At 40.6% G+C, this 27,212-nt stretch overlaps 1 protein-coding gene across 40 annotated transcripts in view; it reads left to right on the forward strand.

Annotated features, from left to right (window-relative positions):
* CELF2 (CUGBP Elav-like family member 2) overlaps window positions 1-27,212 on the forward strand; it is a 448,556-nt gene that overhangs the window by 13,113 nt on the left and 408,231 nt on the right. For 2 of the 40 annotated variants that reach the window (XM_083183447.1, XM_083183434.1), the window contains exon 1: window positions 26,669-26,951. The exons of 33 other annotated variants lie outside the window; for them this stretch is intronic. Coding sequence is in view for 6 of the 7 variants with exons in the window: in XM_083183434.1 (XP_083039560.1) it covers window positions 26,878-26,951 (74 nt within the window). In the remaining variant the exon portion in view is untranslated. Of the gene's footprint in view, window positions 1-26,667; window positions 26,952-27,212 lie in introns of those variants that run through there. 5 more of the 40 variants (XM_083183452.1, XM_083183455.1, XM_083183423.1 and 2 more) reach the window with 4 other exon arrangements.

Here is a 27,212-nt window from a genome sequence, read left to right on the forward strand (position 1 = left end):
AGCAACTTCATAAATACTAGGTGTTCAGACAGAAGATTACATCATTGTACTATCGTGTAGATTAATTTCCATGAAAATAATAATTACATTTGGCTTTGCTTCTAATGGCAATTTAGTAGCATGTAGTATACAGATGGAAAGCTGTTGGGCACATTTTTTGGTAGCTTTATCCAGAACATTGTGATTGATATTGTAATATAACAATTCATAAGGTATTATTTTAAAAAAATGATCAACTTCCACAAGAAGGCAAGAGAACCCATTGTAATTTATTTCACCATGCATAGATAGATAAAGGTACATGTTACAAGAACTTCATTAAACCCAACCAGATGATTGTTGTTGCCCGTCATTTTGGGATGATAGTCTTCAAGTCTAGGGCAGCACAGATGCTGTAATAGTTAGCATTACTGCCTCACAGCTCTGAGGCCATGTGTTTGATTCCCACCATGGCCCTAACTGCGTGGAGTTTTCATACTCTCCTCATGCTTGTGTGGGTTTCCTTTGGGTACTCAAGTTTCCTCCCACAATCCCCAAAAATGATCTAAATATATACAGATAATTTATTTAAAACTACCCAAATAAGCTGTACAAACTGATGCCTGCATTATTTCTTCCTCGTTGCCTTTTCATCCACTTTGTTCATTGCACAGAAACATAAAAAATATTTTAAATACTTTAAATAGCACTTTGACCAATAGTCCCCAAATTACTGACCCTCAAAAGACTTTGTTAGAAAGTGAAGTTACTGTATTAGAAAAACATTTAACTATGGGGGGAGTCCCGGATTTGAGGTAGCCTACATTGCACATGATGGATATCAGCATATATACTGTATCTTACCTGTCTTAACCCCTTGAGTTGTGGGTTTTGCTGAGGCAGGACAAACCTACCAGGGCAGGTTTGTCCTGCACCAGCAAAACCCACCACAGATCATAGGAGTGCCCCTCCCCCCCCCCCACCCTCCTCAATGTGACCACAGGTGGCAGGCTCGGGGATGTTCACTGCAGCTCGGGAGGACTCAGGCGCCTGAACTCCTGAGCGCTCCCGAGTCCACCCGAGCTGCCCCAAACATCCCAGAGCCTGCCACCTACGTCACTGCCAAGTGAATGGATTTTAGGGAAGCGACAGGGGTCAGTGGAGCTCTGACATACGATCGGCGGAGCAGAGGTGATGGGGGGGTGACGGGATGCGGGGGATCTAGAGGTGGTGCTCCAGTGGTGTCCAGGTGCACGCCTATTACATATTAGTGGTATGCCCATAAATTTTCCGGGACAGCCCGCTGTGGCAGCACAGCTGAGCCCAGAATATTTCCGGCCATACCACCCAAGGGGTTAATCTACATCAGTGTCTTCCCAACAAACTAATGGGGCCCACACCCATGGCAATTTTTTCCTATTTTCTAAGTGATCTAACTAAGCGCAAATCACTGTGTGTGTATGCCCCATAGCAATAGCAGTGCCCCATAGCAATATTGCTGGGCTAGATATGTCAAGCATGCTTGAAATATCTAGTCATCGCCCGTGTTCTCTCTATTTAGAACATGGGAAGTGACAGATCGCTCAGCACACAGCGCTTGCATTTAATCAGAATATTGAATCACACTGTCATTGTACTTTCTAAATCAGGATACAATTAAGTGGACTCAAAAACTCCAATAAGAAACAATGCTTTAAGTGATTAAAATAACATTTAAACTGAGGCAGTTAAATAAATATAACATTTCAGATAGTGGACCAGATATATCAAGCTTCAAAAAGTGATAAAGTGGGGAGTCATTAACAATCAGCCAATCAGCTCCTAATTATCAGATTACAGGTTGTGTTTGAAAAATTACAGGTAGGAGCTGATTGGCTGGTTGTTTATCTCTCTCCATTTTATCCGTTTTAAGCTTAATACATCTGGCCCAATTGATGATATGGATGTTAAAGAAAGAAGTAGTAACCTCTTATATTAACAACATGATACAAAAAAAATGAAATCTATCATCAAAACAACCTTTATCTGTTTCAAAACATGTGTAATCAGGTTGAGCTGTATTACAAGGTTATTGGTGTTCAGGTGATTTGACTTTTGTATTACCAATCAGCCTGCTATGTGTTACTTAGTTGTTTTTCTGTAGTTGTGGGATTTTTGGAGTACAATAATTATTAGATGTAAAGGCTTGTAGTGCTCTAGTAATAGAAATAACATAATATACACTAGGTGATGCTTTAGAAAGCTCTGATTGGTCAGATGCAAGAGAGGTATCACATTGTAACACAACAAACAGTTATACTTCTTTCAGCTCTGTATGTTTACTTCCTGCAGTACATTAAAGGGGATGTCCCAGGGGCGTAACTATAACCTGAAACCTCCACACTATCAATACTTGCTCGAAGACAGAACAGCATGCAATGTATTATGTCATTGAGACATTAAATCAATCCAGAATCCTGGTGCTCTTACATCATGCTCTCTTAAATTGACAAGAGCACTGGGGCCACAGTTTATGCTTTGCTGTCTGAAACAATGGACTTAGCTGGTGTTTCTGCAGATGACCCAGGCTCTACACAATGTGAGAAATCTGAACACACATTGAGGGACCAGAAATAAGGAATATGCTGCTACTGTATATAATCAATAAGGATATAATGGAGGAGGACTGTTTTAACACCAGTGTGGGGAAAGTGCCACTACATATATTGTATAAATTGTTTCCATACTATCCCTTTATACTAGGACACTCATGAATTACATAGGTTTTTTGGATGGCTGATTTCAAACCTGAATTTCACCTGGTTTTAATCAGTCACAGAGCTTGTTTAATTCATGAGTGTCCCGGTTTAAAGGGATAGCATGGTAAACCTAGTTATATAAACAGTGGTGGTTATAGTGTTGCTATAAAATGAATAATAAGTCCTTTCGAAATAGATCCCTTTTCTATGTAAATTGCAGTTACACAGAAACCAACAGTTTACACCTCTAGTTTATGACTTAAGTGTGAGTCAATGGCCATTGCTACTCAAAGGTGGAGCACCTTTGAGTAGCAATGGCCATTGACCATTGATGATTTACAATCGTCAATAGTTTACTGCCTATTTTGAAAGTTTTTGCCATTAATGACCATGCATCACCCATGCTATGGTGCATACACCCGAAGCGGTCCTTTGAATGAGCAACACAGATTTCTATTAACACCTACAATACAGTACATAGGACATAGTCTAAGCCAGACATGGCCAAAGACAGGCCCGGGGGCCAATTGCGGCCCGAGCTGTCATTTCAAGCGGCCCGCAGCTCCAGCTGCAAATACAGTGAAGGGGCAGGCTGGGGGACATAGAGTGAATGGGGGCAGAGTGGGGGACCATTCTGATGTGATTAATGATTCAAATAATGTCAGGCTGAATGGTCAGCCCCCACACATTTACATTTCACCAAATCTGGCCCTCGTCGCAAAAAGTTTGGACACCCCTGGTCTAAGCTATTAAAACCAGGGCTACAAAGCAGATTTACTGTAGTATGGAAAGCTCATTAATCCTCAGAGGCACCCAATTTCTTATGGCAAATTCCAAAGTTGCCAGATTGCCCATAAACTATTAAACTATTTTTTTTTTTTTTTAAATTAAGGAAAAATTTCTGAAACGTATTCAATTCTAATAAGCTTTTACTTTTATTATCCATGGAACTGCCTTTTTCTTTTCTTTTTGTCTTACATTTCTCACCACAGCTCAGCATTTGTCTCACCTGTCATCAATATCTCACCTTTTCTATTAACTAACTATGGTTGCAACCTGTGCAACGTTCTGTGAAATACTAATACAATGAGCAACATAATGTCATTCATTGCTAGCTCCATCCTATACAAGCAAAATAGGTTTTCAATTTAGTTGTCCTTTCTGATTTTTGGAAACTATGACATTTGTTTGCATAGCTGTACGGAATTCTACATACACAAAATAAATAACATGAAGAACTCAATGACCAACACAATGGATATATTAAAGGACTATCAGTGTTATTTTATATAATTCTAATTTTTTGAGAGTCGGGTAAATGTTGAGGGTCACGACAGATCTATAAAAAGGAACTCATGTTTGAGGATTCCAATTTAGTAACAGTGGAAGGCAAATATTTCAGTATAGATACTTGCCATGAAAAAGTATTATAAATATATTAACATGTACATGCTGTATAATGCAAGAGTAGTGGGAATACTTGCGCAAAGAAGTGTACTACACAGATGGAGCCATGACCATCTATGCTGCTGGTGTCCCAGGGCGACCCGTTTCAGCGCATCATTCGCTGAGACATGGATGCACGAATGTCTCACGTGCTCCCTCGTCCATTGCTGTGAACGTGGAGCGTGAGCATCTTAGATGCACGTGCACCTCATCCGCAGTGTGGTATGCCGAGATAGACTTAGATGGACGTGGCTCCATCTGTAGTTATATTTAAAAACTCTACATGGCCTTTTTAGAACACTCATATTCCATGACACAGAATAACATATTATGGGGAGATGTAATAAAGCTTGGGTAGAGATAAAGTACCAACCAGTCAGAACCTGGCATTGTACAGGAGATGTTTGAAAAATTACAGTTGAAAGCTGGGCAGTTGGTACTTTATCTCTCTAATAGGCTTAGAAAATAGTCCCCTGTGTTTGAAAAATAGAAGTTAGAAGCTGATTGATTTGTATTGTTTTCTCTCCACACTTTCTCTGAGTTTTGATTGTTACATACTTACCTACTTGGCTGCCCCCTCCTCCAACAGAGGACAACCCTAGCTGTGCATAGTGGGCACTCAATAGCACTTACCCAACCCCCGCATACTGTACATGAAGCAATATATCGCTAAAAGAATCACCTAACAATACACTGTGCCAGCCTGGCAGCTGTACTGCAGCCTCAAGACTGTTACCCATATGCTTTGAACAAAATGGGTATATTATCTCATACAGTATATGCACTGCTATGCCTGGAGATTTAAGGTAGGTAATGGGCAATTTGGTCCTCACTTGTTTTCAGAAGTACGACAGTCTTGACCACTAAAATCTGATATTATTTTACATTAATTGATTAAATATTATTATTTAAAAATAAATGCAAATTTTCAGGATAAATTAGGAAATGTTTTAGTTATTCTGTAGGTATGTTGCTTGTAGTCATAAATCTGCACTTTTTCAATAGTACAGAATCTGCAAATGTGTGCGCTTGGTGAAGTTAGATGGTCATGACTATTTTATAGATAGAAGTGGAACTCTATGTTTTACTTTGAGCTCATTTTCCTGATCATCACTCACATCATCAGTGAGACCAAAGTTGTTCTACCTGAAGAAAGCTTCAATAGTAAATTTCATTTTTAGTCCATGAAATACAATACATTTCTCAAGCTGCAATACAAATCATTATGTAAAATGACTTTTTGTTGATTTTGTAGGTCTTAGAGGGAACATTTAGAGAAGAAATGATCAAAACATTGCTGCTTGTTTGCAGGTCAAGGTCCATTTTCCAGTTAAATGTATATCAAAAATAGCAAACAGGTACTTCAAGATACTGTACCTTTAGTGTTTTTTACAGTATTAACATTAATATCCAGTTTGGTCTTATAACACCCAATGTTCGTGTAATGAGTCCATATAGTTGTTATTTATTATAGCAGTTTACATATTTTATTCACAAGGTTCATTGGGTAAAGGAGTTCTTGCTGCTAGGCAACAGTAAGAAAAACTGTTAGACATCACAATATCTTGGTTCTTTGTCAGTCTTTTCCTTTGACAGCCATCATATGTAAAGCAGCATTTTATAATTATACGTAGCATTGAATTGACAGATGTTATGGACCGTTACCTGTGGATGTATTCACGTCTAATGTTTCCAAGCAGAAATCCATAAAAAAAATGGTTGGTGGTCAGATACATTCAACCTACCACTCTGCGTTATCACATTCACTTTCATTTTGAAAGTTCTGTATTATGATCACCAATAGGCCACCATACAGTAATATAGTCAAATAAATGATAACGGAAAGGGATTAGCCAGTTATCTTAAGACAAATCTATCTCTGGTTCAGCAGAGTAATCATCCTCATTATATGGTAACATGAAGTATGGGGGCTACAGATACAGTACATACACCTATCCTTTGTACGATATATATGGCACGAGGTGGCTAGTGTGGCTTAGATTGGATATTAATTCACAGACTTTCTTACTTTTTCCTTAATCAACGATTGTAGCCACACACACAAAATCACTTATAGGGGTTATTCTGATCGACTAGCTCGGATGCGAACTTGCACCCTTGCTAGTCAACCAGAACCCCCCCTGCGAATGGCGATACGCCCGCCCCCCATTCGCACGACGAGTTTGTTTGCCTGGCATGCGAATGGATGTCTTACATAAAGGCCATTCGCAGGGGAACCTCCTACATTTTTCAATGGTCACTGACCATCAAAAGATGTAGTGCATGCAAGCATATCAAAAGTGACTCTCAGATCACAGATATGCATGCACATTTGGGAGGAAATCGGCAGGCATCTGACATCCGGTGATGTCAACTGCCCGCCCTCGGTGTCCACATCACTGGGTGATCACCATGGGAGCGCCCAGCGTTTTCATTGGAACACCCATGAAACACTAGGCATTCCCTTGGGCGAGTACCCCAGCCCACTGCCCACAATTTTGGGAGCATGCATCCGGCAAACAGTCTGTTCGCTGTGGCCCGCACGCAACCTGCATATGCACATGCGCAGAAATGCAGCTGCGCATATGCCAAAGTTTGGTCCCCGTGTGAACGAACGTCCATTGCGAACGGACTTGAATAAGGCCATATCCATTTTATTCTGTTTTACACAAGAAAGTAGCGCATCAGCTTCAGGCATTGCCAGCGCTATTATCCAAGGTACCCCTGCATTGCAAGCTTGTCACATTACCAATGTGACTAAGACAGGGCTATGTGGTGAGAAATGAGAAGAGTTATATGTAGACAGAACTGTAATATTGTAATATTGTAATGTAATATTGGGCCATTTGGCAGATATCAGCTCTCTTATGCACAAACAGCCAGCATAAGGCCTACACAGCAGTATTCCGTACACATATAAGAGAATCATCTCCCTTCCATTACAGAACCCAACATGTTTTTCCCAATACAAACCAGCAATCTGTATTATCCGATTATTTTACAGTGCACTAAAAACTATAAATGTGCAATAACTCACAGTGACAGACATTCTCGTTTATTGTCTAGCATCCAATATATCAATAAAAGCTATATGCTGATTTATTGCTATGGTTTCATGTTTACATTATTTGCAGTTTTTCAGTTAATAACCCTGAGGGTTAGATTATATAGAGCAAACGTTATATATTAAAACTTATAAACTGAAGTTTACTTAATGATAGAGTATCATTTATATAGGAGGCAGTTTCATAACGCACTAATTCTTGAAGCAACCCATATACTATTATTTATAGAAACAACCACTCACTTGGCTCTGTCTCACCCTAATGCCCCTTTCCCACTGCAGCTAAAAAACGGTAAATTGCTGATTTTCAGCACAATTTACCGTTTTAAGGCTGCAGTGGGAAAGTGCCAGAGTTGAAACACCGTTTAAAGCTAAATGGTATTTCAACCCGTTTTTAAAGCAGAGTCCTACACGTTAAAATAACGTTTAAGAGGCAGTGGGAATGCCTCTTAAACGTTATTTAGCCTCCAGGCAGTCCCAGTGCCTGATGAGACCTAGTAGTTCTCACTTTGAGCATGTGTAATGAGTGCACGTGCATAATAAAGAGCCGCTCATTACATATGCACATATGTAATGAGCGGCTCAATATTATGCACGTGCACTCATTACATATGCGCAAAGTGAGAACTACTAGTTCTCATCAGGCACTGGGACTGCCTGTACCCTGCATGGACCCCCGCTGCCTCCCCACTGCCCTGCATCGCCGTGCAGGTAAGTACAAGGGGAGGGGAGGTGGGGGCACAGGGCAGGTACGGGGGGTTTGGCACTCTTTACACTGGGGGGGAGGGATTAGGCACTCTTTACACTGGGGGGGTTAGGCACTCTACATTTTACACGGTTCACTGCAATGGGAATGGTACTTAAATGGTATTTAAAACGGTAATCTGCTGCAGTGGGAATGCTAATACCGTTTTAAATACCATTTAAGATTACCAGTACTTTAAACTGGTCTGCAGTGGGAAAGCAGCATAACAAAGTAACTTAAACAGCAAGTCACCCAACAGTACTTCCCTTTCTTCCTCATGTGCAGGGTCCCTTTTCCACTTATTTTCATTTGTATGTAATATGATTGTAAGTAATATCCTCTACTTATGGAACATGGCTATATAAGATGCTGATAATTTACTGTCCACAATAATACATACTGTAGAGAAGAAAGGAAAGCTGGGTCATTGTGAACAAGGGATATATGTTAAAATATTCATACTGACTACCAAAAGCATGAACACACATCACCGTGGGGTTTCATGGGAAACTACTGTACGCTTACTATCAAGCCTCGCTATATTTCTAGATAGTACTGTACTAATATATTACAGTACAGTACAGTACAGGGTGATATTTATATTCATAGAGCACGAAATAACCCTTTTCTTAATTATGTTTAAGTTCATCTTTCCATCTTGATAGGAGCACTTTTAATATCTATTTCCGACTGTGCACATGCGTATACTTAAATAGGTTGTAATACATCTAATGCCAATAATGTAGAATTGAAGATCTCCAGTGAATTGAGGTTTGCGGGGTGTGGTATGAGACTATTATTGACAAAAATACAAATGTATGTGTGAGCTCACAAAATACATCAACTTTATACAACTGCAACATAATAAGATGGAGAAATCTGGACTGAGTAAGTGAAAAGAACCACAAATAGAATGTCACACAGTCTGGGTATGATCTTTTTTTCCTTCCCAATATAGCTTTCTGTAACGCTAGTCCATAGCTTTCGGTGCATCTGACATTACGCATCAAATCATTTCACAAAAGACAAGAGTTGTAACGATGGATCTAGTCACTCTTAGGCCAAGGAGGATCAGTTTGCTTTTTGAAGGCCTCTGGTCTGTTTATGGAACTTGTATTATGCATCATTTTTATATTGGGAAGTTTATGTGTCTTCAGACTCACTGCAATGCCACAGGCAACATGTAGCTCAACTAGCACTGATTGGTGTCTGAGGGGGAAAATTCCAAAGCAATAATATGAACTCTCATTGCACTGCCTTACAGGCTATTTGTGTGAAATAAGCCTGTTCTGACACACTTCTCTGAAGTGGCTCCAAATGCTTTCAGTTAAATAATTAATAGTTGATTGATTATCAAAATGGCATCTATGAGGAAAAGGAACCCATGTTTCTATGAATACCTTACTTTATTTCTATGATGATGATGATGGGGAGTGGGGACCATAAATGTTATTCACACTGAATTTAAGAGACCATGTTTATTGTTAAGTTGGGTTATCATCTTTATTAAAATTCATCTGCCAGCATTAAGGCACGCTTCTGAATTACTACGCTGCCTGAAACAACCTTCACTGCAACAGAGAACTGAAGCTTTGCAGAATTGCTGATTTCTAATACATTGTTAAATGTAAAAGGACCTATTCATGTCTAGATCTGCTCTTCAGAATATTATTTCTAAGGAATATGTTTCTGCCGCATTGCTAAAGTCAAGGAATTTTTCTTTTTAATCCTGTGGTATTATGTTTTCAACTGTTTGAAATGGTGAATAGAAGAAAATATAGCATTATTTTTTTTTTAAAGCTAATAACCCCATTTGAGCCAGAAAGCTGAGGTATACGTAAAGCTGTTAACTATCGGAAACATTTTATAATGAGTTATTTGAAATGGACACAAAAATCGCATTTGTGCGTGTGTGTGTGTGTGTGTGTGTGTGTGTGTGAGATCACATGTGCGCGCACACCACATATATATATACATATATATATATATATATATATTTGATTCATTGTATCATGTGCTCTGTGAAATAAGCTTTTGTATGCAGTTGTCTAAGTGCTTACAGTATGTGTGTTTGCATAAATTGCTTTGTGTAGTTGCATATATATATATATGTATATATATATATATGTATGTGTGTGTGTGTGTGTGTGCTTGCACATATGTGTGCATCAATGACTACCGTGTGTGTTATTGTTAATGAAGGAGAATTGCTTAGCTCTATAGAGCTGTCCATTGTCTCTTTTGCAAAAGAGAATCAAATGTTCCAATTTAAAATAACATTTCCATTCTATAAAACATATCCCATTGTGTCTGACCCTACTCATACCATTCCCTTCAAATGTTAAGAGCAAAGTGTATTGAGAATGTGACACACTAGTTGTTAAATAAAACAGTAACCTATGCACTTGCAGTGCTTTCTATATGACCTACTTACATACTACTTCACCCTCCCTGTGGTATGATTAAAAGCTGCTTTGAATCCACCATTCCCTCAAGGGATTTGAGGCTAGAATTTAACAAACTGCTGAGAAGGCTTAAGTCAGTAAGAGCCCGGGCTTCCCTGCAGCTTCTTCCAGCTAATTCACATGTAATTAAAAATAAAATACATTTTTCAAAGAAACTTGTGTTTTAATGTATTATTTTAAATGCACATATCGATTTCAAAACAATAATCATTTCAGGTGTTTGTATTGACAAAGATTGCATTTTTTAAATTGCATTCAGAGATATCCTGTCCAGTTATATAGCAAATGTCATGCACTGTAGGTGCATAGCAAAGGGGTAAAACCAGTTATTCACTTCTAACCAATAAAACACCGCTGTCTATGCTATAAATAGACAGTAGGTGAATGTTTCATTTGTTATTGCTAATTATTTCTCTGATTAACTCTGCATAGCTGTTTATAAAATAATTTTGTCCCTCTGGTCATGAAGGCAAATGTAATTTAATATTGGTTATACAGGTTGAGTATCCCTTATCCGAAATGCTCGGGACCATGAGCATTCCGAATAAGGGATTTTTCCGTTTTTTGGAATACTTTTTTTTTACATACTTATCTGTGGTCCTCGATGGTCCCTCAGTGTCCATGGAGTCCTCCGACGTCCATGGCAGGCCTTCAGCTTCATTTCCAGCGTCTCCAGCGGTCCCAGGAGTGCATTGCGCGAGTTCTCAGACGCGTCGGTGACATCACCGGCGCACCTGGGATCTCGCGCAATGCACTCCTGGGACTGCTGGAGACGTCGGAGATAAAGCTGAAGGCCTGCCGTGGATGCCGGGGGACTAGGTAAGTATAAAAAAAGGGGTCAGGGGGGTGGGGGGGGGGGATTCAAACTGTTCCAAAAAAAACAAGTTTTTTTGGAATAATTCGGATAACGGATATCCGGATACCAGATACTCAACCTGTAATGATTGTCCTCATGATATTTATATATATATATATATATATATATATATATATATATATATATATATATATATATATAGAAGAATGGCAATAAGGCGTCACTCGGAGACTGTATGAAGTTTCAAAGCTTTAATGTGGTCACCACTTTAAAGCTTTGAAACTTCATACAGTCTCCGAGTGACGCCTTATTGCCATTCTTCTACATTGGGTCTCAGAACCTGGGAAGGCACCGGAGCAAGTATAGCTTTTACCATTGGTAGAGTGCCGGATTTCTCCTTTTTCTATATATATATATATATTTATATAGATAGATATATATAGATAGATAGATAGATAGATAGATAGATAGATAGATAGATAGATAGATAGATAGATAGATAGATATACAATCCAATATTAGGAAGGCACTCAGGAGACTGTACTTATGTGGTGAAATTTTTTGAAAAACTCCACTCTGGTTTATTTTTTAGTCAATGTTTCGAGGATCGCATCCACTTCCTCAGGACTATTCTGGGTCCATGAAACATTGACTAAATAATAAACCAGAGTGAAGTTTTTCATGTTTTTTCACCACATTACTACAGTCTCCTGAGTGCCTTCCTAATATTGGATTGTGGATGTGAGGGGCTGTCACCCTTGTGAGTGACTTCTGTTTGAAGGGTACAGAGTGCCGGGGTATACAGGGATATATATCTAGATATATTTATTCCGGAAGATTTGTGCTTTAAAAACACAAAGGGGGTGTTCTTTTCACCAGCTCTAACAAGGGAGATAGAACATAGTTGTTCCTAATGTGGGATTGACGTCTCCTCTTCTCCGCTTCTTAAATAGACTATTAGGATGGATCAGAACATGGATAATCCCATTCATAGGTATCTAAGATGTCCACCATGTGAGTAGGGGTATGGGTACCGTACGTCCCTGTCAGGAGTATATGTCTCATCTTCTCTGAGTAAGGTGATCAGGGGTACAATCCTGTGGACCCAGTGTCATCCATATATCTTTATTCATATATGTGAATAAGAATAAAACCGTATATAGTGTGATACTGGTTTAATGTGGTAAAATAACATGAAAACACGTTGCCAATAATAGGATAAAAACAAAACAGATGATACTGGAAATCCCCAATGGGAAAGAAGAGTTACCAGAAATGGTGGAGAACTTGATGGAATAAGTTCTCAATAAGCGCTTAGTAAAAAGTCAGTCCCGGGCACTGCTTGTCAGGAAGGGCATCCAGATCCAGCAACAAGGTCTCTCCCAGCGGGGTTTAGGTGAAGGAAAGCTCCAGCGCATTTCGACCCTGTTCTAGGGTCTTTTTAAAAAAAAAAACGTTTTGATATGATGAATGGTGACAAAAATTGACCAAACCCATATATGTGCTGAGTTACAAGTAAAATAGATATAGATTAAAATAAAAAGTGCTTATAACTGTGCAATGCTCTGGCTTGGAATAGGTAGTGCAGTCGAGTGCGCCAATAGGCTCCGGTACTGATGGTTCTGGACAAATCTATGTTCATGTCCTATCCCCAAATAATTTGTATAAAATAGCATGCATTGTAATGTACCACACACTTGGCACAGAGGTGAGTCCAGGGGCTCACGTGTAGCACTACACATGCTCACTACCACCGTGGCCGTATCTTCATAGAAGTGCTGCAGCAGCTTCATATCGGACAGTGTAAGAGATAAACTTCTACACAGCAGAAGCTGTTTCCTCCTCACTCGCCAATGTTACAGGTGCTCTTCTATACAGACATGGATGCAGTGATAGCTGCGCTGCTATACAGATATAGATGCAGAGAGAAGATGTGTTGAAGGTGTGGGTGATCACTCACCCAGTTCCGGTTAAATAGTACATGTCCACAAGAGACTTGGCAACCCTGCTAAAGGGAAGATAAAGTACTATATTTTTGTTTCAAAAAGGATGTTCTGATAAATTAGTTTTCAATCACCATAATTGGTTTTGCTGTATAAGACCTGACCTTTATCCAAATTGGATAAATAATCTCAAAACTATAGACTTGAATGGGAGGTGGTGGGAGCATGCTTCTGCCTCCCATTCACTGCAGTGGCATGCCGATCAACATGAACCAATCCAGGAGATAGCAAGTACTCTGTTCCTGGACTTCCTTGCCAGTGGCCATTGCAGCACAGTACAGAATTCAAATAGGGGAGCCACACCAACTGCCACCCCAAATTCTGTAAAACACCACAGTCTGGGACTCACTGGCAGTTGGTATTTAAATTTTGGACTCTGCTGCATCCCCTGGCTGGAGCAGCCACAGACAGGTAAGTCCAGGAACAGAGCATTTTGTCCCTCCTTGAATGGGTCATGTTGGGAGGTATGCGATGGGACCATACAAACTCCTCCCTGATGGCCAGATGTACTAATCTTTAAATAATGACTTCCAGTCACTTAGCCCCTAACTGTCATGCTGGGGGCTGGGTTCCATATATGGCAGTTAGGAGCTGGTTGGTTGGAAGTTTATCACTCTCCACTTTATCATTTTCTTTTAAGCTTTGTGCATTTAGCCCTTAGACAGCCCTTGGCAAGTATTTAACTCTTGACTATAATGCTGTGAGACAACATTGCTAACCACTGGGCACCGTTCTTAACACAGGATTATTATGAAGCTGTTTATGATCAGCTTATTGTGAATGCACAGCTGATGCTTATACTGTAGGTGCTTTAGTCATTGCTCATGCAAATGTTATGTTTATATATATATATATATATATATATCTATCTGAGACAATATATACGTTTTATTACTGTAAGTATAGATAATCTAATAATTAATTCTTGATCATTATTAAAGTTTACATTTTTTTATATTTACTGTACTTTTTAAAGTCAATTATGATGGTAAATCAAGAGAGCAAAACATTATAACTTTAGTAAAGACTTTTAAATAGCTCAGTGATCATCCAGTTTATAATAGTCTCAGCCTAGAATAAGCCATCACACTCTACAGGCAAGCTCCAACCAAAGCATCAAATGCATACAGTGACATTATCAGTTCCAGAGTGTATGAATGATGGTACTTGGTTTGATAAATTGCAAGTGAATCATCATTTTCTTCCATTTTACCAGTATTATTTGACTTTTTAGAAATGAAACGCCCCAAGTTTGAATATAATAGAAAAAATGTGGGTGATGTGATAAAGTGGCTATTATATGTACATACAATTGTAAAATGTTGTTTAAAAAATAAATTAACCCCTTTAGGTAGGTTTTTTGTAAAAAATAATATCTGGGGGTTGTACTGTATTTTGAATTTGGATCGGGAAGGGGGGCGGAGTGCAGGGGGAATGCAGAGGAGGATCACAGGGGTAATCGCCCAAGGATCAACACTGATTCCCGGCTTCCTGTTGCGCATGAGAATCAGCCTAATGCATTATACAGTTAAGCCCTCACTCTGCCAGTAGGACTCCTGGGACGGGCTTAAGTGTACAAGGTACTATGGTGATTCCTGGGCCGCGCTGATCACTACTGCGGTCCCCAGGGAATCAGAATGGGGCATACCCAGAAAATCCTCTTGGCCAGCACACGCGCTAGCAGTGCAGCTCATCCCAGAAGATTTCTGGGGGTGCCACTTCTGAGGTTAAATATGTCAGCCTGCTAATGAATAGGAATTTTTTTTTCTTAATTATAGAGATGTGCTCTCCTAACATCCTAATGAAAATGTAAATGTAAATATAATTATAAGTTTCAACGTTCCATGGGACTATGGACATAACTATAGTGGGTGCAAGGGTTGTCATTCCTTGGGGTCCAAAGGCTTAGGGCAACTGGACCCAAATTGTAAAGTTGCATAACAATTTTCCAGATCTGCTTGCTAAGCAATTGGGTCTGGTCCATTTGCCAGCCTACATTGTGTGACATAAAGTATTCAATGAGGGGAATGTCTAGTGGATTTTATAAATGGTATGGCGGCACTGTAATGTGACATAATTTGAACTGCATACTAATGCTATTTTTAATAAACTGATCTGTTAATTGTAATGTGGAGGACACTATAATATTAAATACAGTTGTGCCACTGTAATGTGGCACAACATGAAATGGAGGTACTGTACTATAATGTGGTATAATATGAACTGAAGCATTGTAAGGCATCATTTGAAATAGTACTCGTCTCTTTCATGTGATATTACCAATACCTGAGTGTACAGGGAACATTTTTGTAATGTAGTAACTTCACAGGGAGAGGCTTAATAACATCATTGCACCTGTAGCATCATGATGTGACCAAGCCCCACCCCATCAGTTTGAAGTCCTGCAGTGAATAGAACAAGTGCCATTCATACTTAATGGTTAATTTCTAGACTTTGTTCTTTTCTGAAGATAAATATTTGTAAAATTAAACATTAATATTTGTGGGGATCTATTTGTTCAATAACATGACCAAAATGTATGTAAGGGAAATCACCATAGAGATCAATAATTTGTCTGTAATCCCAACATTTTTTAGCAGACATCAATATCAGTGATTTAAGCAGTGTTCAGTATAGAACAGCACTAATCTGTCATAGATTGATGTATCAGAATGCTATATAAAATTAACCCTGCAATGAAACACCCCAAGTTTGAATATAATAGAAAGCCCAGCACCAAGATAAGCTGCTGGGCTTCCTCCAACCTCCATGCACCCCCTAGCACCCAAGGTGAATAGATGACACACACAGGGATCCAGTCCCCTCCCCGACTCAACTGCTGTCTGCACAGTACATCATACAGCAGCAGAGGCTGTGTGTGCGCCCTGCCCAACCGCCACACTGGCTGCTTGTGATTGCCAGCATTATAGTGTTTAAAGCAGTGGTTCCAAACTGTGTGCCTAGGCTCCCTGTGGTGCCTCAGGACACTTGCAGGGGTGCCTTGGGTTGATGGACCAGGATCAATTTGTATTATTTTTGGTCAATGTACCAGGCAAAACCAGTGCTTGTGGCTGCCAATCATAATATATGTGGACAAACAGAAGCAAATCCTGTCCCTCACCAGATAACTGTGACATATAAACACAATGCTCTTAATTTTTTTTTTTCTGAATTTCTCAATAAGAAGCATTTGGCCTAGGGGGTGCCTTGAAAATATTTTGATGCTCTAGGGTGCCATGATTCAAAAAAGTTTGGAAACCACTGTATTAAGGAACAGCTGCTTGTATAAAAAAATGACCTGCTTCATTCAAATTGACATAAAAAAAACTTGACTTTAAAAGAAAGACATTTGAAATATTAGATAGCTTAAACAAGGAATTCACATTTGTGTTTGACAACTGGTAGTGAACGAGGGGATCCGGACTTTGGGTCCACATGGGTCCACATGTGTTAGGTGTACAGCCAATAGGTTGACCTCTATTGATCAAAATGCCTTAGTTCAAAATGGACAATAGGGTGACACAAGCAAAAGGTTGACATGGGTATGGTCGACACATGAAAAGGTCAACTTGCTCATACTTTATGAACCACGTTGACTACAATTGGGAGTGATAAAGTGACCCAAAGCATGTAAGGATACAAAGTACATGAATGGGGTGACACTTGCTTAAATCTACAAATTGACACCAAAAAAGTAAAAAAAAACTAATGTCAACTTTTTGACGTGACAACCATTTCCTTGTAAGCCATTTCCTTGTGTTGACCTTTTCCACGCGTCACCCTTGTGCATGTCAACATTTGGGGTCATCCTAGACAGTGTTGACCTAAATACTATTGTCCTCATATACCACTCCCTGATCTTGATTGATTTATAACTAGAAAAACTAAAATCTTTAGTAGATTCCCTTTGGCAATCCAAAAAATGGGAAAACATTTTTTTTTCTACATCCTTATAAGTTTTGTGATATAAAAATTACTCCCTTGTTTAATTAAGAATTATTAATTAGCAAAGGCTCAGTAATCAGCAATATATTAAGTAATCACCACATAACGATCACTGTAAAATAAAAGCTATTTTAATCCTCCTTGCATAGCTAGATGTAATTAGAGGAGGCTTTTTGTACTGTACTGTCGTCCAAATAACAGATGCTTTGGGCTGCATCATTTTAAGACATGTAGTGAATGGACAATAGCCCTGAAGGTAAATATTTTCAATTTTATCAAGTGCAGGCATGTTATGGAAAGTAAAATGTGAATAGTATTTTATTGTATATAGTATACTGATTTGTTCTCTATTGTCGTCTCAGAGCATATTTGAAATATTCATATTCAAAAACATTTTTGATACAATCTTTCTATTTACATGGTTGCTTTGGGTATGACTAGACATGAATATACATACCTCTATTGCTATTATCTGAAAATATCTATGTTAATATACTTTATGGAAAAACATTACAAAAGTGAATGAATACTTCCATAGGGGTGATGGATGACGGAGCGACAGTCCGGATTCCGACTGTCAGTACCCCGACATCATAATCCCGACTGTAATCGGGATCCCAACTGACAGGGCCTATTCTTCCTCGTAGGGATCCACAGCCCCAAAGAGGGAGAGTAGAACCTGTGGCATACCGGCAGCCAGGATTCCGGTGTCAGTATATTGACTGTCGGAATCCCGACTGTTGAGCCACATCCCTTTCATAGACCGCATTAATCACCAAGTCATATGCAACAGTGCAGCATATCTCCAGAGTAACAACAATAAAGAAAGAAATTACACACCGCGTATAGGCATCTTAAGCACTCTTTTTCATTTATTGTCTGACCAATAAAGAAATAAAACATTTTTTTATATAAATAAAAATAGCAATTACTGACAAAACACAACAAATTTGGAATTGTTATTTTATTACAAATCTCAGTTCCATTGTGAAACAAAGGTGTGAAAGGTATGTACAGTATCCCTTGTTTACTGATTACAATCCTGATACATGGGCAAACGCAGGATTTTTACTGGAAGATCTCTCTCTCTCTCTCTCTCTCTCTCTCTCTCTCTGGGCAAGATTCTCTAAGCTTCAAAAGTGATAAAATGGAGAGTGATAAACAGCCAGCCAATCAGCTCCTACGCTCGCCACGCTTCGGGTTCACGTTGATAGTGGGGGTGGTGCACTATGAAAAATGGCATTTGGGGGCATTTCACAAGTTTAATACACATTTCAATGCATTCTGATGCATTTCAGTGCAAAATCGGGTGCCATCGCATCGCATCGGATGCCATCGTATGGCATCCGATGCGATCGCATACGATTTTTGAGCAAAAATGCTCAAAAATCGGTAAAAATCGTATCGCATCGTATGCCATCGTATGCCACTACATTTGGCATACGATGCCATACGATGGGAGCCGTGATACTCCACAAGTACCAAATTGCATATTAGTCTATTTATATTTTCATTATTATAGTCCTTATTAAGGTTTATTAAGCTGGTCCAATGTTTTCTTGAAACCTATTCCTTGGTTGTTGAGATCCATATATAAAACAGTAATTAGAAGGGACATAAGGTTCCCATACACTCTTCGATAATTGCATGCATTTTGGCCTGCATCGCATGCGATTTAAATTCATTTTGTGTGCGATACGATCCAATCAAAGCTACTTCAAAAAGTATGTGCAGCACATCGTTTTTGAACTGTGCGTTGGAATGTCCTTGAGCGCGCGCATCGCATCGGACATGGCAATCGCACCGCGTATAGGCATCTTAAGCACTCTTTTTCATTTATTGTCTGACCAATAAAGAAATAAAACATTTTTTTATATAAATAAAAATAGCAATTACTGACAAAACACAACAAATTTGGAATTGTTATTTTATTACAAATCTCAGTTCCATTGTGAAACAAAGGTGTGAAAGGTATGTACAGTATCCCTTGTTTACTGATTACAATCCTGATACATGGGCAAACGCAGGATTTTTACTGGAAGATCTCTCTCTCTCTCTCTCTCTCTCTCTCTCTCTCTCTGGGCAAGATTCTCTAAGCTTCAAAAGTGATAAAATGGAGAGTGATAAACAGCCAGCCAATCAGCTCCTACCTGCCATGTCACCGACTGTGTTTGAAAAATGTCAGACAGGAGCTGATTGGCTGGCTGTTTATCACTCTCCATTTTATCACATTTGAAGCTTAAAGAATCTGGCCCTCTGTCTCTCACTTTCTCTCTCTCTCTCTTTATTTATATTTATAACAGCCACAGGACCAGATGTATCAAGCTTCAAACAGGGATAAAGTGAAAAGTGATAAACAACCAGCCAATCAGCCAACAACGGTCATTTTACAAACCCAGGCTGTAACATGACAGTTAGGAGCTGATCGGCTGGTTGTTTATCACTCTCTACATTATCATTTTTTGAATCTTGATACGTTTCACCCATGGTGTCCTGCACAAGAATATATATATACACTAGTAAGCCTGCTCAAAGCAAATGCTTTGAAATCTAGTCTGCTACCTTGTGATTGCATCTGTGTTTGTGCATGTGTGAGATAAAGAGATGTAGTTTCACTTGCTGCCAACAGATGTCAGTGTATTGGAGACACACAATCAGACACTAGATATATATGTGGATAGGATGGGGCATAATGTCATTAGGCCCTACGCATAGTGGGGAAATGCCACAATTTGTGAATCTTATGATGAAGCGGGGCCAAAATAATGTGACTCTAATGTAATTGTGTTATATTAGCTCAGCCCCTTCTAATTGACTCACAAATCCTGGTAAATATAGTCCAATGGGGTGGAGTTTAATAACATGGGGCCTTATTTTGGTTCATTCTTTCTGACAAAATCCTTCTTAGATGGACAAAACCATGTGCACTGCAGGGGGGCAGATGTAACATGTGCAGAGAGAATTAGATTTGGGTGAGTAATTTTGTTTCTGTGCAGGGAAAATACTGACTGCTTTATTTTTACACTGCAATATAGATCTCACTTTGAAGTAAAACCCCACCCAAATCTAATTCTCTCTGCACATGTTACATCTGCCCCACCTGCAATGCACATGGTTTTGCCCATCTAAGAAGGATTTTGTAAGAAAGAATGAACCAAAATAAGGCCCATGGTGCTCCTAATTTCTGGTGCCTGTCGGGGGGTGTCCAGGGGAAAATGCAGGACCTGCAAGGGGGTTCCAGATTATATATATGTGTGTATGTAGACCTCCAGCTCCTGCCAGCAGTCTCCTGTGCTTTGCCAAGCAGAGAGAACTGCCAGCAGCTCTGATTGCAGCTGCAGCAGTCACTGTAGAGACGGACAGTTTCCATCTACAAAAAAATAAAATCTTCATCCCTCAGGGGCATTTTCTGCATGCGCCACTGGTGTCTGGGTACTCAGAAATACACACCCCTGCGTGCGACAATGTAATATTTTTTGGGCTATTTTCAAATGGCTACCTGGAAAAACATATAAATGTGTTATGGGAAAATGTACCAAACTTTAAAGAGTGGAGAAGTTGCCCTAGCAACCAATCTGCTTCTTGCTAGCATTTTTTAAGTACACTGTATAAAATTACAGATAGACACTGATTGGATGTTAAATGCAACTGCTTCACATTTTACAAGGCTTGATACAGCTCAGTTATAATCAGAAAGCCTCCTTATCGTTTATTGGTTTATATGGATACTAGCACATATTGAACATATTTAAGCATGATATGAAGCATTTTGTATTTGTAACCCATATCAACCAATCACATCATCATTTATCTCACTAAAGGCCAGACGCACCAGAGAAGTGTCAGCTGTAAGACTAGTTTTAAGGTGCCCATACATGCACCGATCCCGGCGTGCATTCTGGGCTAAAATAGCATCGCATTGCATGCCTTGTGCATGCAACGTGATGCAATGTGATGAAAAGCAAGTACAAAAAGTATGTGCAGCACATACTTTTTGTACTGCGCGATAAGGTGCCGTGGGAGCGCGCACCTCAAAGCACAGATCGCACCGCCGGGATCGGTGCGTGTATGGGCACCTTTAGGGCCAGATGCACTAAGCTTCAAAAGTGATAAATGGAGAGTGATAAACAATCAACCAATCAGCTCCTATCTGACATTTTTCAAACACAGGGCCGGATTCTCTAAGCTTCAAAAGTGATAAAATGGAGAGTGATAAACAGAAAGCCAATCAGCTCCTGTCTGACATTTTTCAAACACGGTCTGTGACATGGCAGGCAGGAGCTGATTGGCTGGCTGTTTATCACTCTCCATTTTATCACTTTTGAAGCTTAGAGAATCTGGCCCATAGTCTGTGACATGGCAGGTAGGAGCTGATTGGCTGGCCGTTTATCACTCTCCATTTTATCACTTTTGATGCTTAGTGCATCTGGCCCTAAAACTAGTCTGACAGCTGACACTTCTCTGGTCCTTTTGGCCTGCATCATTTACATTTAGAAAACCTGGAGAACAGGTAACTGTGCAAGCCATGTGCTTAAACACCATGGTAACCAACCAGACTCTGGGCTAGATTCTCTAAGCTTCAAAAGTGATAAAATGGAGAGTGATAAACAGTCAGCCAATCAGCTCCTACCTGCCATGTCACAGACCAACCCCACATACAGATGGTGCTGCCGTCAGCCAGTCTGCCCGCTCACCAGATTTCACTAGCTGGCGAGCGCTGGCTGGTGGACAGGCAGGCTGTCATACACGCGAGCAACTCACAAGCTAGTGTGTCCCATTGCTGAGAATGGGGCATGCAAGCATCTTGTGCGTGCGTGCCCCATTCTGGCGGACTCCGGTGGATGGGTGGGGAATGGAGCATGGTGATAAAATCTCCAGGAGCCGATCTAATGAGAGCGCCTCCATCTGTATTTGCATTCTGGATATCGAAAAGCGGAATTCCGGCATTGGCATCATCATCCATGCTGGGATTCCAGCACCAGTCTTATGGCAGCAAGGCGGGATGCTGTTGTGGGTATTTTGACTGCCAGCAAACTGACGGCACAGATGTTAACCTCATCCAGTGCACAGGATTTAGGATGCCTTCTCAGAGCATCCTGCCAATGCTCTGTATGGCTTTGCAGTTGAGCTACTGGCTTCTGGGTGACATTTACAATCCAAGCACCTTATAAACTACAGGCAGATGTGGTGTGGGGCAGGGACAGTCCCACCTCCCCAGTCCTTTCGCCCAATGTGACAGCATTGTACCCACACCCTTAGTTATGGCCCTTAGTGGATATGTTGCCCATAGTAACCAAATAGATTCTAGCTAGAAGGTGCTAGATAAATGGTAAGCAGAATTTGATTGGTTGCTATGGACAACATCTCCATTTCTGTCAGTCCATGTGCAGCCTCCATGCAGACCCCCTCCTCTCTTTCTGTTCTGCAGAGGCAAGTAGACTCTGGCACTTTACAAAAGCCTACTGCACATGTGTGGGTCTCCGAGAACATGGTGCTTTCTCATGATTTCTCTACTGTGCATGCACATATCTCTGGGAGGGTATGGATCATTGGATAGACAGCAACTAGGTCGACAAGCATTAGGTCGACATGCATGAAGGTCGACATGCAGGAATGTCGACATGACTGAAGGTCGACGTAGGTTAGGCCGACAGGGTCATTAGGTCGACACAAGCAATATGTCGACATGGGGAAGGTCAACAGTCAATTGGGGACTCTGGGGATATGGGAATTCTCACTTTTTTGTCCCGAATGTTGACACGGTCGACATGGACACTGAAACATAGCACCACTCCCCCCTCGTATGACTTACTGCACTTGCCATGCTTCAAGCACGGTGCCTCGCTACGTTCGCCACACAATTTTATTCTCCCACCACGCCATAGTGGATGGTATGCCATGAAATATCACCTGTAGGCACATGTCGGTTACCAAGAATATGTGGAAAACCACCTTTTCGACCTTTTCACATTTGACCCATGTCGACCTAACGCATGTTGACCCTCAGTTATGTCAACCTTCCTCCATGTCGACCTTCAGTCATATCGACCTTCATGCATGTCGACCTTCAGTCATGTCGACCTTCATGCATGTCGACCTAGTGGTGTCGACCTAAGGCTTGCCGACCTAATGCTTGTAGACTTAGTGACCGTTTCCCTTTGGGAAAATGGTGGCCACAAGATTACTCTGTTGACTTTCATCGTTCTCACAGATAATTCTGGATAGATAAGTATATTACATGTATGCAGAGTGTGTTGGTTGCTTATGGACTTGTTTACATTTAATATAGGAAATAATGGACAGTATACAGTAGTTTTAATTTATAGTATTACTTATGATTTGGTGTGTGAGTTACCTATGTTTCCATGGCTGGGAATTCCACCGATAAATCATCAGCACATACTACAGTCCTCAATTCGGAATTATAAATAGCTAATCGCTAGGGGGAGATTTATTAAATCTTGGAGTAAGTGTAACCAATCAGCTTTTACCTTTCCTTTTAAAAGCACAGCTTGTAAAATAACAAAAGCTGATAGGTCAGTACTTTATCTCTCTACACTTTATCTCTCTGCAAGAGTTGATACATTTCCAGCCTCTCTTCCAGTAGAATAGATGTACTAACACCAATTTAACAGATGTAGGAATAAGTCAGTAGAGTGATGTTTACATTTCTCTATAAATGAGTCCAAATTCAAATGTAACCTTAAGGCCCTATGTATTTAGGCATACCAACTGTCCAGTTTTTTGCGGGCGGGTTTATTGGGACGGTCTTGCGTCCCGCCCAGGGCAGGCAGTGTCCCGCGGCGGCGGGGGGACGACGACGTTGGTAATCCCCCCAGCCCGAATTGAATAGACGCTGTGTGCATGCGCAGGAGGGGGCCAACAGATGTCACCGGCAAGGCGCCACCCTCCCCAGAGTCCCAATGCCCTGGGCTGAAGCCTATTAAGCCTATCGGTTAATCAGGCACTGGGTCAGCTCATAGTCCCCATAGATAATAGTGGGGGTCCGATCTGTAGTTCTAACTAGCTTTCTATTGGAACTTTCTGTGAAATCTGCAATAGTCTGTTAGCGAATAGGGATGAAACAAATGCATGATACAGAAGCCCCTATATCCTCAGTTTGTGAAACACACAGAAACACAGGAAAACATTTCTTAACAAAAAAAAAAAAGAATAAAGTCATGAGTGTCACATTAAAAACTGGATATTCTGGCCAAAGAAATAAGTGCCTGGCGTCATCACTCAAGTGCCTGAAATAATATCTATTAGCTAAATGGGTTTAAAATGCATCTTTCCATTTTACTGGCACACATGGAAACGATTTAAGACATAGAAGTTTTCAGTTTAACCCAACTCTATTTTAACCAACCCAGCCCATTTTAATTTGTACAGTGCTATTAAATAAGAGAATGGAATGACCTCAATGAACTTTACAGAGTAACTTTAAGAGTAGCTTCTCCTTAACAGGAAAAGTGAGAAGGGTACATGATGTTTAGCACCTGCAGAATATAAGTACATGTCAGAGGCGTAACTAGATATTCGTGGGCCCCATAGCAAAAGTTTGTAAGGGCCCCCTATATATTAACTGATGGTGATAAATGTATGCAAAACATATTAGTTTGACAGCAAAGATGGGCCCCCTTAAGCTCTTGGCCCCATAGCAGCTGCACCCCTTGCACCTATGGTAGTTACGCCCCTGGTACATGTGAATGTATATGAAGTCCCCAGTACCGAGGAAATATGCAACTTCTTTCAAGTACAAGGGATTAACTTTGTTTCTAGTGAGTAATTACAAAGCAAGAAAATTCTAAAATAACTGCTCCCCGCTTACGACCATACATTGAAGAAAAGTAGGGGGCTGATGATGCAATACTAGCTGAATCGAGTCATCGCAGCCCCATCCCATGCTTTTCAATGGCAGTAATGTGGGTATTGCATAGTGGGGGGGGGGCCTGTGCAATGATGAGATGATCGTGTCTCCACGCCCCCAGATTTCCCACTTTTTTCATAGCTGTGCCCTCGCTTGACTACTCTGCTTGACTACTCTCTACTGAAGTTATCAGGTCTCCAGTCTCTTCATTTACTCTGAGTGCCGCCGTCACTACATGCATATACAGCCGGTCTCCCACGGGCTATCTTCCGGCGGGCACCAGCTCATTACCTCCTACCAGGGACGCAATTAGGAGTGCCGCTCTGCAAGCATATATATATATATATATATATATATATATATAAAAGGGCCTGATCCTAGTTGCAGTTTTGCCAAACTTCACAAAAAGTGCAACTGGTGGCCTTAGGATGCGGGGAGGGGGAAGCACACAGCCCAGGACAAGGCCACCCCGCACACTTAGTCCCGCCCTGTGATGTGTTAAAAAAAATTGGCGGGCACATTGTTAAAGTACGCGTGCTTCACTACACAGAGAAGTGCTTGCACATTAACGGTCGCCCCCTGGCTGCGCAGCCTACCTGCAAAACCACACAGAGGCCAGCAATGTTCTGGGTTGCAGCAGCTGCATGTTATGTCACGAAGCCACCATGGCCCTTACTCCAAGCGGTCCGGACACGCCAGCGTTGACTGGACCGGTCCCACAAAACACTGCGTCCTGTGATCGCTGTTTCGGGGCTTACTTAGGCACGCTCCAGCGTGTGTGCACTTCTGCAAACCAGTCCGAACCAGGCCCAAAGTACTAGAGATACAGTACTAGATAAAGTACTCCGCTTCTAATTTACATTTTACAGCATGCATGTCCAAACTATAGCCCTCCAGCTGTTATGAAACTACAAGTCCCATCATGCCTTGCCACAGTTTTGCTATTAGAGAATGCTAAAAGTATGGCAAGGCATGCTGGGATATGTAGTTTCATAACAGCTGGAGGGCCATAGTTTGCATATGTCTGTTTTACAGGCTGTACATGAGAAATGACAGGAGCTGTCTTATTGATACTTTATCTCTAACAATTATCTCTCTCCAAGCTTTGACAACATATTTTACATTTTCTGTTTTGACATAGACAATTATAATTATTCAGTGCACATTGCAAAATTCACTGATATTTTATGTACATGGTTCATTTGCAGATAGTGCAAGTTACAGTATTTCACTTCACACCAATAGAAAATACAGTATATGGATAGGGGTCGTTGAATATTCGCAAACATATTGAATATTCGCAAAGCTATCTACAGTACATTGCATAATGCATTTTAAAGAAACTATGTATAAAAGTTACAGCTACACTAGTGACTGATGCTTTTCTATCTGCCACAGTATCTTCTAACCCACAATGAAAAATAATTATATATTAACATATTAATAAATGATACTTGACAATATTGCCCGTGAACATGTGGGTAATGAAGTGGATGTACTAATGCACTGGGGATAATAGGGTGGGAGAAGTGCAGGGGTTAAATGGAGCTGCAGTAGAAAGGGAGCTCCGCCTATGCTTTCAGCACCTGGTACTCTATAGACAGTTGCCTCAGCAGTAGATTTCAGAAGGGATTGGAGGAAAACAAGAGGGGGAGAGAATGTGACAACTGCCGGCTCTGGCTGCTGCCTTGGGGAGGCCTCCCGCACCTGTCCCTGCCTGTCTCTTGGCCAGCACTCTTGTTGAATCAGACAAGCAGAGAAACATTCTTATTTGCCAGAGCAGAACGGCGTGCAGAAGCAAGAACATGACTTCTTCATTCAAGCTGGATTTTCTCCCTGATATGATGGTCGATAGCCGTTTGCTAGTTTCTGACAGAATGTAAGTACACATCCAGTGTTGTGGGAGACCTAGAACAGTGTGCCGTACTACATTATTGCTCATGTGTATGTGTGTGTCTGTGTGTGTGTGTGCAGCGAGCACAGAGTGAGGTGGGGGGAATATTCCCATCCTGTAGTTCCTCCAGGCTCCAGAGTTTTTAGGGAGAGTGATTTGTGCTGTCAGATGTCTGGAGTTTACCTTGCATCACACAATCAATTGCTATCACTTTGAATTTCTTAATGATGTGCTGCTTATATTGCC

The sequence above is a fragment of the Crinia signifera genome, chromosome 4, assembly GCF_055691185.1.
Source record: "Crinia signifera chromosome 4, ASM5569118v1, whole genome shotgun sequence".
Taxonomy (NCBI): Eukaryota; Metazoa; Chordata; class Amphibia; order Anura; family Myobatrachidae; genus Crinia; species Crinia signifera.